The following is a 16,736-nucleotide window of genomic DNA, read 5'->3' as shown; positions in this document are numbered from 1 at the left end:
CACAGTGACCTTTTTGGAGATGGCAAAAGGCTGCCTGGTAAAAAGCAGCCTCTAAGTTGAGGTCTGAAAAAAAAAAAAAAAAGGTAAAATTTAGCCAGAAGAAAGGCTTTCCATGGATTGACTGAACTGCAAGTTGAGTCTGGAACTCATTCAGTTAAGACTATGTTTTCCCTGAGATCACATAGATTAAGTTGAGGTCATAAGAAACTTGGCCAGCCCAGTGATGTTGACTGTGTAGTTACAATGTCCCTCTCACTCTGGAAGATTGGGCCTTGAGAGGACTGACAGTTAAAGCTGCAGGTCTAAGTCACAGGCTAAAGGGGGGAAGTATCCTTAATCCTTTGCGTGGAAGCTATAATGAGACAGGCAATGGAAGGGAGTTGTCGACTTTGTTAGAAAACCATTCCATTATGTCAAAACTTCCTAAAACCTTGGTATCTCTCTCCTTCCTCCATCCTGTCCTCTCTCTTTCCTTCCCTTTCTTTCTTTTTTTTTTTTTTTTTTTTGCTTGTAAGCCATTGTTCAGGGGACTTTATTTGTAGTCAAAGTTCAAATAGAGATATATTATCTCAAACCCACTTTCCCTCTAGTTATCTAATATCTCCTTTCTCAGTCCAGCCATTAAGTATTTTTTTGACACTTAACTCACTCTTCAACCCACTAAAATTTAGGTTATCAATAAGACTAAAGGCCATATTTCTGTTTTTACCTAATCTTTCATATTAGCTATTGGAAATATTAACTGTTCTTATCCCTACATTAAAACTTCCTTTTAATTTTTGTGCTACCACCTCTTGATTTTTCTGGTTTTCATTTTTCTTTTGGCAAGTCTTTCAGCACTGATTCCATTTCTGCTTAATGCCAGTCCTTCCTGGATTCATTACTTGTATATGCATAGATTCATCAAAATGCCCTGAACTCATCATTGTCCCACAGAATTTGACAATTTTGTTTTTAATTATGGCACCCCATCTGCCCACATAAATTCAGGTCATTCTAGCCTCTTTCTTCTCATTCAAGTGTCTGCATTTAATCATTTCCGACCATTATCTCGACTCCACTGTTGCTTGAATTCTTCCTTTCCTCTCCCATCCCACTGCCATTTTCTTAGTTTATCCCTCATAGGACAAATGTTCATTAATTTTGGACTTTGCAGTTGACTCTTCAGTTTCGAGTCTTCTCTCCCAGTCTGAGCTCCCAGCGGCAGAGGCCCAGCAGCCATTTCGGTCTTCTCCTTCCTTCCTGAGGAGTCCTTCTTAGGGGATGGGCAGGGTCCAGAGGAGGCAGAGCAGAATCCGGCGCATCCAGAGCAGCCTGGGCCCAATCCGGCGCCTCCATGGGTAGGGCCCTTCCTTCCCTTTCTTGCCTCTTCTACATTTTCTATCTTCCTCTGTTCATTCCCCCTTCCTTTCACTTGCTCCCTCTTCCCTCTTTGCCTTCTCCCTCCTTGCTTCTCCATCCATCCGTCTAGCTGACAAACATATGTCAGGCATCTAGTGTGAATAGACTCCTTTGATGAATAAAGTCCCGTGAGCCTTTCCTATGAAGAGTTCACAGTATGGCAGTGGATTTATTGATTGATTTAATCAGTGGGCTGGCCCCTGGAGATGATATGCATGCATGAATTTAATTGTAAGATGATAACTTCCTTTTGCATGTTTTTCTATGTGAGTAGTGGTTATGGGCTACCTACTCTTACATTTTCTTAAAGTAAGAGTCATGACCAAGTATGGGAATGGATCCAGGCCAGTACTTTTCCACCACTAGAAAGCAATTTCAAATGCACACGCATACAAAGGGTGATAGCTCTTTTGCAAAGCACAGGGTATTGAACATCATTATTCTAGCTCATATTTGAGCACCTGGAGGATTACATTGTAAGCAGTTTGTGTGCAGGAATTGTGTTCCCTCTTCTGTAAAATGGTGACTGCAAAGTCGTTTACCCAGTGGGGATACAAGAAATGTTAATTACTGGTGGCTTATCCTTCAACATAATTTTCCCTTTCAGATTAATGAAAGATTCCTGATAAATGCATTTTTCTCTCCAGAGTTTCTTTTTCCAAGGCTCAAATGCTATAAAGGATTTGCCTGGGGGCATGAAGTTCTGGTCCAGTTTCCCCCCATCTTTCAAGTGCCCTTCGGAGATGCATTTATTTCCTCAAAATAATTGGTACTAGTGAAATTAATTTCAGCTGGAAAACAGCTATGTTGCTCTACTTTTATCGGCTACTGTAGCTAGATATTTGAACTAAAAACAATAACTACATTTTAAAAGAGTAGCAGGTGTTTAGTAGGTAGAGCTAAGACCCAGTCTGAGATAAATATATGCTACTTGTGTCATACTTGTAGATTTTTTGATGTTTTTCTGTAAGAGAGAAAACAAAAAACCCTGAAGTATGATCTAGCATTCGCTGAGAAGTGGCAGACCAACTGGGAAGACTTCTGGAGTGGAAGCATTATTTCAGTCTTTGCTTTTTGCATGATGTAGCTTTAATAGTTTCTGGTTAGAGAACTTCAGAGAGAAACTTACACACCTGAGTGAAGTATCCACCCTGTTTGTAGAAGGATTCCTTACCCTTGTGTCTTTCTATCTGGGCTTAGGAATCACATGCTCCTTTCTGGGGACTTGACCCAGAAAGAGTGTGTAGTCTGTGTGATGGAAATAAAGTCAGGATGGGCTGGCTAAGCAGTTGAGCCAGTTTGCTCCCAACTATTTTCCTTTTTTTAGGTGGGAGGTCATGGTAGGTGGGCATCAAACTGTGGGTGCATGAATGTGGTGACCGTGGGATGTGTGCACGTGTGTGTGTATGTGCACACTCTGAGCAGGCGTGGTCTGTAGAGCAGTGTTCTTCTCGTGTCCCCCATCCCCTGGGAATGAGACAGAGGGGCAGAGAAGTCTGGATCTCAAGCCCTGACTTCTCCACTTCCGTGCTTTCCTCACAATAACCAGCTCTGCCTCGTGGGCAGTATAGAGCTGTGAGGATAAGAGATGATGAATGTGAAAGCACTTTTGTAAACTGTAACCTTTCCCCTCCCCCCGCAACTCCCCATGTGAAATGGCCCTGCTTCTATTATTCATGTAAGTGCTTGTTACTGGTATGAATTGTATACTGGAGGTAAATGAAGAGAGTGAGAAGAAAGGAAATGGGGGTGGGGGACGCACACGCTGCTTTCTGCCTTCTCCTTAAGCAGAGTGATGGATTCATATCAGACCTAGGACCTTAGGTGGCTTAGCTTAGGTGAGAAAATGCCCCCATCCCATGAATTCTGGGGACACAGTGATAACTAGGCAGTTAGTTGGACAGTCTGGGGTAGAATGGATCCCTCTGGCACTAGCAGGGTATTGGGACCTCAAAATGCTTTCCCAGTGTCCCTGGAACCCTTTCGGAGGGACCGTGGCTTTTTAGAGAGCGTTCTGGATTCACCCTTTTCTCTTCCACGGGGGGACCATCCTGCCCCTCGCCCCTCACGAGCCCCCACCTAGTCATCCATACGTTGCTTCTACCCAGATGAAGGAAAACATGCTCTTTTGGGCTCCTTTATTCTTATTTGCCCAATTTTTCTTTATTTCTTAACCTTTACCTCACATTATATAGAGATGTATGCAATGAATCAAAACAATGACGTTGGTTTTTGGGGTTTTGTCTACGAAATTGGTTAAGAAGAAATGGTTTTGGAGCATAAGAAAGAACAGCTTACACTCTTCTGAGGGAATACACATTGATAGAATTTTTCTGTTGGTGGTGAGCTAGCAGTGTTTATCAAGAGCCTTAAAAATTAAATACCCCTAAACCCAGCAATTCCTCTTCTAGGAGTTTAGTTAAGAAAATCGTTACTCGTTCTATGCTAAGTCTAGCTACAAATAAGTTCTTTGAATTCTATTTAATTTGTTACAAAGAAAAAAGTTAGGCCCTATTGTAATGTCTCTCAGCAGGGAACTGGGCAATCAGTTGGGGTACATTAATGTGATGGAGTGATCTGCTGTATTTTGAATAGAAATGCCTAAGTTTATTGCCCTGGTGTCTGCCCTAACAAAGGCTTCAAGCAGTACTAAGAAGTACTATCATTGCATTAGCAGTTCAAGTACAAGAAATAGGCATAAAAATAATGTACATTCGGGGGCCTCTCTGGTGGTGCAAGGTGTTAAGCACCGCACTATGAAGCAATCCGCAGCCTCTGCAGCCCGAGTTCGATCCCTGGCCGGCCAGAGAGCAACCCATATGGCGGAACAGACCTGTCTTGCCCACTGCTCCCCTCAGCAGTGTATTTCAGTCAGTCTCCCTGTTCTGTTCCCCACTCTGTCTCTAGTGAATCCTCTCACCCCCCACACCTCTGGCTTGTACCCCAGTTCTTGTATGCATAAATAAATAAATCTTTTAAAAAAGTGTACATTCATAAGCCAAGACTTTAACATTTTGCTACTTTTGGATGGGTTATGGGTATTTTTCTTCTATTTGAGGATGTGTTTTATTCTGTGTTAATACTTTTGTACTGAAAAAAGAGGAAGTAAAGTTGTTTTTAATGAAAACAAAGCAGAGCAGCCTGTTGCTCATGGAGCTGCTGCCCTGGCTGTAGGTGCAGGGAGCCAATTTTGTGTCCAGAGGGAGCTAGTTCAGGATCCCCTGCAGTTCTGTGTGCTGCAGGGGGGGGGGGGATGGGGAGGAGGCAGAAGATATAGATGAATGATGCTTAAGGCTTTCACTGACCCCTTCCCTTCTATTCAAATCCTTCTGTTGATCTGTGACAAGAACAAGATCAGAAACTACTACTTCTGTATCTTCATCCCACCCAATACCACCCAGTACTTTCAGAACTGACACATGGAATTAAAAAAAAATAGTAACTTTGTATGGCATCTTCTGTTGTAATTCTGAAAATGCATACTTCACCTCAGTTTTTCCTTAACAGAAATTATGTTAGAAGAAGTAACCGTGAGTTTGCACTGAAGGAGCTTTTGTTCTCGTGCCAGGTTTCCACTTTACTTGGTGCTAAAAGCTTTTCTACAATGGCGCCATTAAAATGAGATCTGTGTTGATTGCTGTGGAGAGATGTCTGTGATGTATTAGTTTATAGGGCTGTAGTGACAAAGTACCACAAACCAAGTGGCTTAAGCCACAGAAATTTGGTGCAGAAATGAGGATGCTAGAAGTCCAAAGGGCATTAACAGGTTGGTTCCTACCAAGGATGGTGAAAAGGGTCATTCCAGGAGATGATCATCTCCCTGTGGCTTCGCTCACCCTCCTCCACTCTGCATGTCTGGGTCCAATTTCCCCTTTATCTAAGGATGCCAGTCATCTTGGATTAGGGTATTTGCTCTGATGAGCTCATTTTTAACTCAATTACCTGTGTACAGAGCATGTCTCCAAATAAAGTCACAGCTGAGGTACAGGGAATTATGGTATCACCATACTCAATTTTAAGGTGATATAATTCAACCATAACAGTGTATTTTCCCCTACTTTAAAAACTTGTTATTATGAAAATCTTCTGACATAGGAACATTAGAGAAGATAATATTGAATGTCCCACAGCCCCAGACCAGTAACATTTCATCCTTCCTGCACTGGATTATTTTAAAGTAGATCCCAAGCATCAGAGAGGATGTCTTTGAAGTGATAACACGTTAGAAAACTATCTGTGGGCCTCCCTGATGGCGCAGCGGTTGAGCGCTGGGTTGCAAAGCTGCCTGTAGCCTCTGCAGCGCCAGTTTGATCCCCATTCCCCAGGCGAGGGTCCCACATGGTGCACAGACCTCTCCTGCCACCCGCCGCTTCCCTCAGCAGTGTACTTCAGTCAGCCTGCTCTGCTCCCCGCTCTGGCTCTGGTGAATTCTCTCACCCTCCCACGCTTCCGACTGTACCCAGTGCTTGTATAAATCAATAAAATAAAAAAAAGAAAAAACTTAAAAAAAAAAAAGAAAACTATAAGGGATGATTCACTTAATACAGTGCATCACAACACAAATAATGTGATATAACAATATAATATGAGTGTGTGTGTATAAATTAGAAGAGCCAGAATACTGATGGAATATTAATTCTGCCTCTCTCTAGGAATAGGATTATAGGTAATTTATACTTCTTTTTAACCTTTATTGTGGTTTTTTGAGATGGTGGTTGCTGAAATGAGCCAGCCCTTTGTAATCAGAAAACAAAGTAAGGTGGTAAGAGAAAGGTTGGTGTGAGGAATAATGGCAAGAAGGAAACTTTACCATAGTTATTTTCTGAGGCAGGCGATACTATTTTTGCCCCCAGAATATGAGGAAGAAGGAGGAAGTCACACACAGGGTCATGTCTGAGTGAAGTGTGAGGACTGCCACCACAGGGAAGCCGCAGGTCTGCTGCAAAGTTGCCTGGTCTCTCTGAACTGAGATTCCTTGCCTGCAAGATGAAGCAATAGGTGTGGCCACGCTGTGAGATCCATTTGGCTGTGAATGCTCTTATCTTGTATTTTCTGAACATCTCAGTATGAGTTTGCCTCTTAGGAATTTGTAAAGATAAAATCTGGATCTCATATTTGCTTAGGGTAGAGTTGTTACTGGGGGTGGTGAGGTGATGAGTGTAGAAAAGCAAAAGGTGAAAATAATGACAGAGGGACTTTTTTTTTTTTTTTTTTTTTTTAAATCTTAAATTTTATTTTTATATTCCCCCATACAATTGCAAACGCCCCATTCTGACCCCAATCCTTCCCCTCCCGCCCCCCACCCCCCAAAAAGTGTCTCTGGTTCATAGTTTTTGTTGATTTTGATTTTCACTTTCTTATATTCATTTTCCTGGTCCCTTATTTAAGTTTTCTAGATTCCTGCTATGAGTGAGACCATCCGGTATTTTTCTTTTTCTTTTTGGCTTATTTCGCTGAGCATGATCCCTTCCAGCGCCATCCATGTTGCTGCAAATTGCATGTGTTTATCTTTTTTGAATGCTGAGTAATATTCCATGGTATATATGTACCACATCTTCTTGATCCAGTCATCTACTTTTGGGCATTTGGGTTGTTTCCAAAGCTTAGCTATTGTAAACAGTGCTGCTATACACATAGGGGTGCAGGTGCTCTTTGGAATGGATGTTTCTGTGTCCTTTGGGTAAATACCTAGGAGTGGAATTGCTGGATCATATGGAAGCTCTATGTTTAGTAGGTCCAGAAATCTCCACACAGCTCTCCATAGTGGTTGGACCAGTTTGCACTCCCACCAACAGTGCAGAAGAGTTCCTTTTTCTCCACATCCTCGCCAACATTTGTTGTTGCTAGTTTTTTTAATATGTGCCATTCTCACTGGTGTGAGATGGTATCTCATGGTAGTTTTGATTTGCATTTCCCTGATTGCAAGTGATGTTGAACATTTTTTTATATGTCTGTTGGCCATTTGCATTTCCTCTTCAGAGAAGTTTCTTTTTAGCTCTTCTGCCCATTTTTTGACTGGATTATTTTCTTTGTTGTTGCTGAGTCTCATCAGCTCTTTGCAGATTTTTGTGATCAGTCCTTTATCATTAGTGTTGGGTGCAAAAATGTTCTCCCAGTTGGTGGGGTTTCTCTTTGTTTTTGTTATTGTCTCTTTTGCTGTGCAGAAGCTCTTTAATTTGATGTAGTCCCAGCTGTTTATCTTTCTCTTCACTATCACTGCTTTGGGTGATGTGTCTGTAAAGATGTCTTTGATGTGCAAATCCCGTAGTGTTTCGCCTATATTTCCTTCTATGTATTTTATGGTTTCAGGTCTTATGTCTAGTTCTTTAATCCATTTTGAGTTGATTTTTGTGTATGGTGTGAGGTAGTGGTCAAGCTTCATTCTTTTGCATGTAGCGACCCAGTTTTCCCAGCACCATTTATTGAACAAACTTTCTTTGCTCCAATGCATAGTCTTTGCTCCTTTGTCAAAGATTAGTTGACCATAAATCTGTGGGTTTATTTCTGGATTTTCTATTCGATTCCATTGGTCTGTATGTCTGTTCTTGTTCCAATACCATGCAGTTTTGATGATTATGGCTTTGTAGTATAGTTTGAAGTCTGGGAGTGTGATGCCTCCATTTCCTTCTTTTTTTTTCAGTAGAGCTTTGGCTATTCGGGGTTTTTGGTGATTCCATATGAATTTCATCAATAATTGTTCTATTTCTTTGAAGAATGCCATTGAGATTTTGATTGGAATAGCATTGAATCTGTATATTGCTTTTGGTAGGATGGCCATTTTAATAATGTTTATTCTTCCAATCCATGAGCAGGGGATGTCTTTCCATTTCTTTGTGTCTTCTTCTATTTCTTTTAACAGTGTTTTATAGTTTTCTTTGTATAGGTCCTTTACCTCTTTTGTTAGATTTATTCCCAAATATTTGATTTTTTTTGTTTCAATAATAAAAGGGGTGGTTTTTTTGATTTCTTCTTCTTCAGATTTATTGTTTGTGTATAAGAAGGCTACTGACTTTTGCGTGTTGATTTTGTATCCTGCCACTTTAATGAACTGACTGATGAGTTGAATTAGTTTTTCTGTGGAGTTTTTGGGGTTCTCTATGTATAATATCATATCATCTGCAAATAGTGATAGTTTGACTTCTTCTTTTCCTATTTGGATTCCTTGGATGTCTTTCTCTTGTCTTATTGCTCTGGCTAGGACTTCCAGTATTATATTGAAAAGCAGTGGTGAGAGTGGACATCCTTGTCTTGTTCCAGATCTTAATGGAATTGCTTTCAGCTTTTCACCATTGAGAATGATACTGGCTGTTGGCTTGTCATAGATGGCCTTTATGATGTTGAGGTATGTTCCTTGTATCCCAAGAATTTCAAGGGCTTTTATCATGAATGGGTGTTGCACTTTGTCGAAAGCTTTCTCAGCATCTATTGATATTATCATATGGTTTTTATATTTCTTTTTGTTGATGTGTTGGATAACGTTGATTGATTTTCGGATGTTAAACCATCCTTGTGCGAGGGACTTTGTTTTTGAGAAATGGAACAGACTCATCACATCATCAGAACGTGTCTGTGTGTGTATATGCGTGTGCTTGCACGCAGTTCTGAATTTTGCTTTAGCTTTTGCTCCAGACAGCGTGGGCTCATTTAAAGTAGCAGTGACACTTCTTAATAATACTCACATATTCATTTGTGAACTATGGAGGGAATAGAACAGACTTTGGATGTCCTTCATCTCTGGATTGACCTTTCAGCTACTCTTTTCTGTCACTTCTAGACCCTTCATTTCATGAGGTAAAGGCCAAGTGTCAAAATATTGAACTTAAAAATACTATTAGGCTATTCTGTCTCCCAGGGGTGGGATGCACAGAAATCTGGGGTCCCAGCTGAAGTCATTTAGGAATGGTCAACCTCAGTGATAACAACATAGATCCCAAAGCAAAGGGTGTATGATTCCAGAGTAGACAAAAATCTGCTGTCCTGGAACTTTAATACAATTAGTGAACAATAAAGAGAAAGAAAAGAATAGATAAAATAGTTTCCAAATCAAACACCCAAAGTTACCCATCCCCTCGTGGGTAAATGCCCAGCCAAACAGGTTGGCCCAGAGGAGGGCCTCTGAGACCTGAAAGCCTGCCACAGGTGTAAGGCACCTCCTGATGGGGACCCACAGGGGCAGAAGGGGCCCAGCAGGTCTGGGACAGAAGGAACAAGATCAAAATCAAAATAGAAGCTGCCACTGTTAACTAGCTCCCGGGTCTCTCACATTTGTTTCAACCAGTCCAAGACCAAGAAGCAGGTGCAGCTTCCTCACATTTCTCTCTGCTCCATGTGCCTCCCCCAGGTCTCCTCTTGATTTCCAACCTTCTGCCTTCTTCCAGTCTCCTTTCCTGCTTCTCCTCCCTGCTCAGCTCTACCCATCCCTGGGTGGGGCAGAGAACCTGGAATCTCTCCTTTTCTTGGGGACGTCCCTCTTACACTTATGTTTGGCTGGCCTGCACAGGGTTGTGCTTGGAGCATCTGGGCATATATTAGAGGGTCTTCTGCGGACACCCCTCCCTTGAGTCTCACAGAGAAGAGAGCAAAGCCACCTTAAGAGACTTAGAGTATGAACAGGCTCCATCCAATAGCCTATGCAGGAATCTGCTGCTTGAAGGTAAAGCCAGTCTTCTCACATCCAATAATGGCCCAGGAAGCCAAATAAAAAAAGATATAACAATGGGCCAAATAAAAATGATTTAACCTGGCCTTTGCATCTCTGCAGTGTTCGTTATAAAGTAAGAGAGTAAATCCTATACTACCTTCCTCTAGCATCAACCCATCTTGAAGTTGGAACAACTTAGAAACAGAATTCTCTCCTATTCAGCATAATTGCATTTTTAATATCAATGACTCACTGTTCCAGCCAATGTAAACTAAATTGAAATTTGTGTTTATTGGAACAGAATAAAACCGTCACAGTGCTTTCAGGGTTCAGAGCCTTACTTTAACTATCGGATATACTCTTTGTCATTGATGCTTTATTTATTTTCAGTTGACAGTATGGAGAGTGGTGTCCCAAGGGGAAAGGAAACACTTGGTGGGGTATCATGCCAGGTTACTGTTGTGCCAAGAGGCGCAGTAAGAGATGACATGGCCAGGAAGTGCAGGAGGAAGGTTCGTGTGGGAAATTAAACAAGAAGAAGAAATCATTCAGGTGTGAAGCCAGGACTTACTGTGCCCCTGTTCTCTCAATTTGAAAAAAAGACTAAAGTTTGGAATGTCAGCTTTCCAAAATCACACACTCAACATAAATCGACAGCACAATCTGTTGATAAGACAAAATGCCTATATTGTTCAACTCTATAAAGAAAACACCACCCCCACAGGGCACTGGGGGTGTCTTCTAGAGGGGAGAACAAGATCCAGATTTGTTGAGGATTAGATGTTTTGGTTTATAATACAGAGACTTGATTAGGATTAGCCGAAGATTAAGATCCAGTAGTTCAGGATTGGTGGAAATAAGCAAGGATTTGGAGGCAAGGCATTCAAAGTATTTGAGTGTAAGTTGTTTGTTGGTGGTTTCTATTAGTTGATATGTGTTTCAGGAAGTTTCTGTAATGAGCTCTCAAACCATTTCTTGGGTAGTAGTCTCCTGGAGTATTCAAGTAATGCTGAAGAGAGTAGTGGAATGGTGCATTTCTGTTGATGGGATTGTGAGTTCTGTGGGTGTATATGTGTTGCTTTAAACCTAGGTTAAGTACTTTGGCTGAATGAAAAAAGTGCCTAAATTGGCCAAACATTGATTTCTGACCGAGAGGAGAGACTTAGAAAGGGCTCCAGAGTTCCACCAGACTGAGGAGAAATGCCAAACTAAGACCTCTTTGAAGTTGGCATGAAATTGTTTGGTCTACGTCCAAGCTAAATTGATTGAGTGGCTGAAGGTACTAGGGAATCTGTGAGCCCAGGAGGTTTCTGCAGACCAAGGCAAGAAACCCTAGTTACTTTGGGGTAGGAGATCTGTGTTCAGAGATGCTTGATGCTGATTCCTTGATATAAATGGATGACTGAACTGGTGTCCATCAATAGCTGGCATGTTAGGACTGGACTTTTCTGGCACCTCTCCAAACCTGCACCAAGATTTGCAGCTCAGAACAGTCAAACAGCCAAGGCAAATGGAGCCCCTTGCTGCCCTCTTCAATCTTAGCCAGATCTAACCTTGTTGAACTGGGTGTCACTGGAGTTTGGTCTTTGCATTTTGGTTTGCCTACATTGATTTTGTCAGCATCAAGTCCTGTGATTTCATTTTGTAAATGCGTATGTGCTTACTTGTGCTGTGAGAAATGGGCCCTAGAATTTCTTTCCCTGTGAAGTTTGCTTTTCTGTGAAGTTCAACTAGACTAACACTAAGTCTCTTTTATCACTTCAGTTCATGTTATCAGGGGCTAGAACTTGAGATGTCCTTTGGGATCCCATGCTGCACCCGTATTACAAGATGATGATGCCTCTGATGGTAGAAATCAAATGCCAGAAAGAAATCGTCTTCATGCTTTTGTTGTTTTTTTAACCACAGATGATTCATGTCTATGTGTTTGAGAAGAAGCCTTGAGAGCTCTGATTCAAAACTTAAGTAATTAAAGTAAGTGGTTCAACTTTTTCAAAGGCTGATCTCAGTAGGTGAGTCCACCCGTTGATAAGCCAGCAGGGACCTTGAGGGGGAGAAAGAGCCACTTTAAGAAGCTGATGTTGGCATTTTTATTTTGTACAGCTTTTCAGTGCCATAGTCGTCTTCTCATGTGTGCCCTTAATTAAAATTAGATATGGAAATCACTAAAACGTGTTCTCCCAATGTCTGATGCAGACTCTTCTTCAGTGCCTCCGAGTCTTAGAAATATTGGAGAAGTAATAACACTGATGTACAGCTCTGAGGTTGGGAATCTTGTGGGTTTTTTTTTTTTTGTTTGTTTATTCAATTTCTTTTAGAGCCTGATGGTGCAGATTGGCACTGTTTGTGTCATAAAAGAAGAGCACTCTGCTTCACATCACTTGGAAAGGAGGGTGAAATGAATCATTAGGAGGTATCTGTTGTGTATCAAGCACTGTGCTGGCCTTGTTTCTTTTTTAGTGCTCAGTTTACCAGGGAAGATGTTAAAATCCACCCTGTGCCTGATTATTGAATCTGTCTACTCAAGGGGGCCCTGTTGGCATTTTGAACAGGAATGGGTCTGTGCCCAGATTGGAGAGGCGTTTAGCACTCCTGACCACCCCTCGCATAGTGTCAGTAGCTCTTCAGTCACTGTAACCATCATATCCACCCGCTGCCTGTGTCAAGTGCCCCCTCTAAAAGGTTGTCCTGATCTGGCACTGGCAGGGGGCTCTTGACAGTACCGTCGAATACTTTACGGAGTGTCTGGGCATGCGACACTGTTGTAATAGAAGATTCTGTAAGTCAGTTCAGTGTTTGTATTACCCAAGATTTACGTAATATTTATGTTTGGGGAATAACAGGTATTTATTCTACACTATATAATTAGAATACAGTTCATTCTTTTTTGTTGATTAAAAATGAGTATATTCCATATAGTTAATGAATTGATTTTACTCACCTATTCCTTTAAATGTTATGGCATCAACTTTAATAGTCAGGAACATGACACATTACACATTTTATCATACTTCCTTTTTCCCAGTGCTCACATCTTTTTTTAAGGCCAGATTTTATGGTAGGAAATTATGGAAATACTGACTATGACAAATAGCTGGAAATCCACTTTTCCCTAGCTGCTAGCAGTTCTACATATACTTAACTGTCAAGGAATACATAAACATTTCATCTTCTTGAAAGTTAAATTTAGCCAATTGACAGTATTTCTTAGTAAGCCTAAACAGATAATGGAAGTGTTATCCTCTACTATCCTCTGTCTCCAGCCATATTATGCTAATTGAGTATAATGATCTCTGTAGACTAGTGTATTCTCTTACATGTCAGTGAAAGAAAGACTGATACGGGGCATTCATTCATTCATTCCACGGATACTTACTGTAATTTGGGAGGTAGTGAACAACAGAGATGGAATAATCTCTGCTTACAAATGAGCATGAATAGGTAAATACTAGTTAGATTGGAAGGTAGTGAATACTGTGGAGAAGAGTAAATTTGGTAAGGGGGATAGGAGTGCAAAGGTTGGGCTGTAGAAGCATTTAGGTGGATCAGAAAGTTTTCCTGAGAAGGTGATTTTTAAGCAAGCACCTGAAGGGGAAATGAAACTTACTGAGCTCCACCCCTGTTTGACTCCAGGCACTGCTTTAGGAGGCAGAATGGGAGGTGTTATGATCTGCAAAAGTCAGCTTTCATGCCCAGAGGGTGGGTGTGCACATTAAAGTGAGAATGCTCCAGACCTTATCTGCTTAATGTATTTATTAACACTGATTAAAAAAATTTTGAGTAATGGCACCTATTTGGGTAAGTAGGACTGCAATTGATGAGCTACTTTTTTACAAAAGGAAATACCTACACAGAATGGTAGAAAATGGTTAATTTTTTAAAGGAAATAAGAAAAATAAGATCGAGCATGCAGTGAGGTTTGTGTTCTTATTCACTGCTCCTTCCAGATTTAATGCTTCTCCCCAGCTGGTGACATCATGAGGGCTACAAGGATCCTTTGGGGATGACAATGACAAAGTAGGAGATAATGCTTCAAATTAAGAACAGGTTTTGTGAGGGAGGCTTACAGAACAGGAACCAGAGTCTACAGAACAGGTGTTGGTTCTTGTGTCTGATTCCAAGTAGGTCCTTGACCTTGGGTGGGCAACTTGCTTCCTCTTTTCAAAATGACTCTTAGACATGCATTTTATACATGTTACCTTGTTTAGTGAGATATGCTGTAAAATAAGAGGGAGATGAATTACACAAGATAATCTGTCTCTAGTTCTAAAGTTCCTTTCTTCCTAATTTGTTAATTCTAAGGTCGAATTAGACTGCTGCTTATCTGGGGCTGGCTTTGGAATCCTTGGTTTTCCTCACTCCTGGCATTTCACATGATGTTAAGAAAATCATATCCTTTCCAGCAGTTAGGGGGTGGAGGAGTTTGGCACCAGATTCACTGGCACCTCCTTTGCACAAACACCAGCCCCAGATTTCACTTTTGTTTCTCAAACTTCAAATCAGACTGCCAGGAAGTTAGGGGTTGAAGCTGGAGGGAAAGCACTCCTATATTTATAGCAGCACTATTTACAATAGCTAAGATATGGAAACAACCCAAATGCCCAATAATAGATGACTGGATCAAGAAGATGTGGTACATATACACCATGGAATATTAGCAATCAATCAAATTAGCAATCAGTCAGCAATCAAAAAAGATAAACTCATGCAATTTGCAGCAACATGGATGGAGCTGGAAGGGCTCATGCTCAGCGAAATAAGCCAGAAAGAAAAAGAAAAATACCGGATGGTCTCACTCATAGCAGGAATCTAGAAAACCTAAATAAGGGACCAGGAAAAAGAATAACTATAAGAAAGAAAAAGTCAAAATCAACAAACAGCTATGAACCAGAGACACACTATGGGTGGGGGGGGAAGGAGGGATTGGTCAAAATGATGGGGGTGCAATCATATGGGGAATATAAAAATAAAAAAAAATTACTTAAAAAAAAAAGAAGATGCCATTGAAATATGAGAAACACAGAAAGACATGCAAAGGCATTAAAAAGCTATAGTCTATCCTGAAAAAAAAAAAAAAAAGCAAGGAATTTCCCTTGCTCTGAGGAAAAGCCACCATGTATTTGCTGTCTCAGACAACCTTCCATGAGAGAAGAACCTTAAAGATGATCACAAGGACTTCTACCTTTAGTGTGTTTGTTGGTGACTTGCCTTCAGAAGTTCTGTAAATGATACACTCTGATGCGCTAATGGTCCCTTTCAACTCTGAAGTTCTAAGATTCTTTCCATTAGAGCTGCAGATGTGTGTGCCTTTGGGTGGATGGACCCAGACACATGGCATGCAACCCGCATGGTTTGAGGACCAATGTGCACGAGACCATCTGAACTGACTCACCTTCACTCATGTCAGGATGACAGTATTTCATCATTTTCCTCGAGCCCCATGGCTCCAGTTCCAGCTCACAAGCCTACTGAAAAGAGGCCTTCTCACTCACTTCCCTGCTGTTTTCTTGTTTTGTAGATGATGAGCCAGGTGGAAGGACAGCAGAAGAATCTTGTGCATGCCATCGAGTCCCTACCAGGCTCTGGCCCACTCACAGCCTTGGACCAGGATCTGCTGCTCCTGAAAGCTACCTCTGCTGCCACCCTCAGCTGCCTGGGCGAGTGCCTGAACCTGCTACAGCAGAGTGTGCACCAGGTGGGCCAGCCTAGCCTCAAGTCAGGAGCCTCAGGTAAGACCCTCCAGTCTGGGTTTGCCCATGAGTGTGTGTGTCCCATGGCCTTCCTCCCTTAGATCTATCTGTCAGTTGATCCATCGATTGATCGAGCCATCCATCCATCCATCCATCCATCCATCCATCCATCCATCCATCCTTGTGCTCCAGTGTTGCTCCATGTTTTCCTCCCTCCTTCTTTGTGCAGTTTGGGATTACTTTTTTTTTTTAAACCAGTGAGAAATATAACATCCTATGACAACTTGAACATGTGCCCCTGAGGTATTCTGGAGCTCCTTTGGACTTCGAGGCAGTGTGTTCTGGATCTTGTTCCATTTGTGATTGTGCTCCAGGCTCTGCTTTTAAAATCCATTGCTGTGCAGCATCTAACTACACCTGTGGTGTGTGTCTGCTATCTTCTAGCTGATGCTCTGTGAGGGACATGCCCTTTGCCTTCTGCCCTCTCACTCTTACAGCCACCATCCTCCTGAGGCTCCCACATGGAGCTGGGGGGATTTCTCTGGAAGACACACCAGAAGCATTTCTAGTTCTTTTTCAAGGATCTAGAGATAATGATATACTCCCTTGAGATGCTGCAATCCTTTTGGAGAAGGGTTTAATCAATAAGCGGATATCAAGATATTAGTGAAGATTAAATTCAACGATAAAGGTGAAAATAGCTTGAGGTTCATTGTTATATATAATTGTAAAGCATTAGCATTAATAGATGAACAGAAGCTTCATTGAGCTTTGTTGCCTGGGGGTCACTTAATTAATGAGGAAACAAGGCAACTTGGGTGATGAAAGTAAAGCTAGGTTGAGAGTGATTGTCCGTGGTTCGTGCTTTCTTGTGTTGACCTTACCCTCTGTCACTGAGATGAAAAGGGGTGTTGGTTTTCCACAGTGGTACCCAGTGTGTGGGTAACTTGGGTCTCTTTCTAAATACCCACCATCATTCACTGAGCCCTGATTCTTCCAGCGTT

At 41.6% G+C, this 16,736-nt stretch overlaps 1 protein-coding gene across 5 annotated transcripts in view; it reads left to right on the top strand.

Annotated features, from left to right (window-relative positions):
- Positions 1 to 16,736, top strand: part of OSBPL10 (oxysterol binding protein like 10) — a 232,954-nt gene that overhangs the window by 161,004 nt on the left and 55,214 nt on the right. For all 5 annotated transcript variants that reach the window (XM_054692912.1, XM_037525654.2, XM_037525666.2 and 2 more), the window contains one exon: positions 15,561 to 15,771. In XM_054692912.1, coding sequence (XP_054548887.1) covers positions 15,561 to 15,771 — 211 coding nt within the window. The remainder of the gene's footprint in view (positions 1 to 15,560; positions 15,772 to 16,736) is intronic.

The sequence above is a fragment of the Talpa occidentalis genome, unplaced genomic scaffold (genome assembly GCF_014898055.3).
Source record: "Talpa occidentalis isolate TD23 unplaced genomic scaffold, MPIMG_talOcc4v2.1 talOcc4.10, whole genome shotgun sequence".
NCBI lineage: Eukaryota > Metazoa > Chordata > Mammalia > Eulipotyphla > Talpidae > Talpa > Talpa occidentalis.
This window is presented reverse-complemented; position numbering and strand designations above follow the sequence as displayed.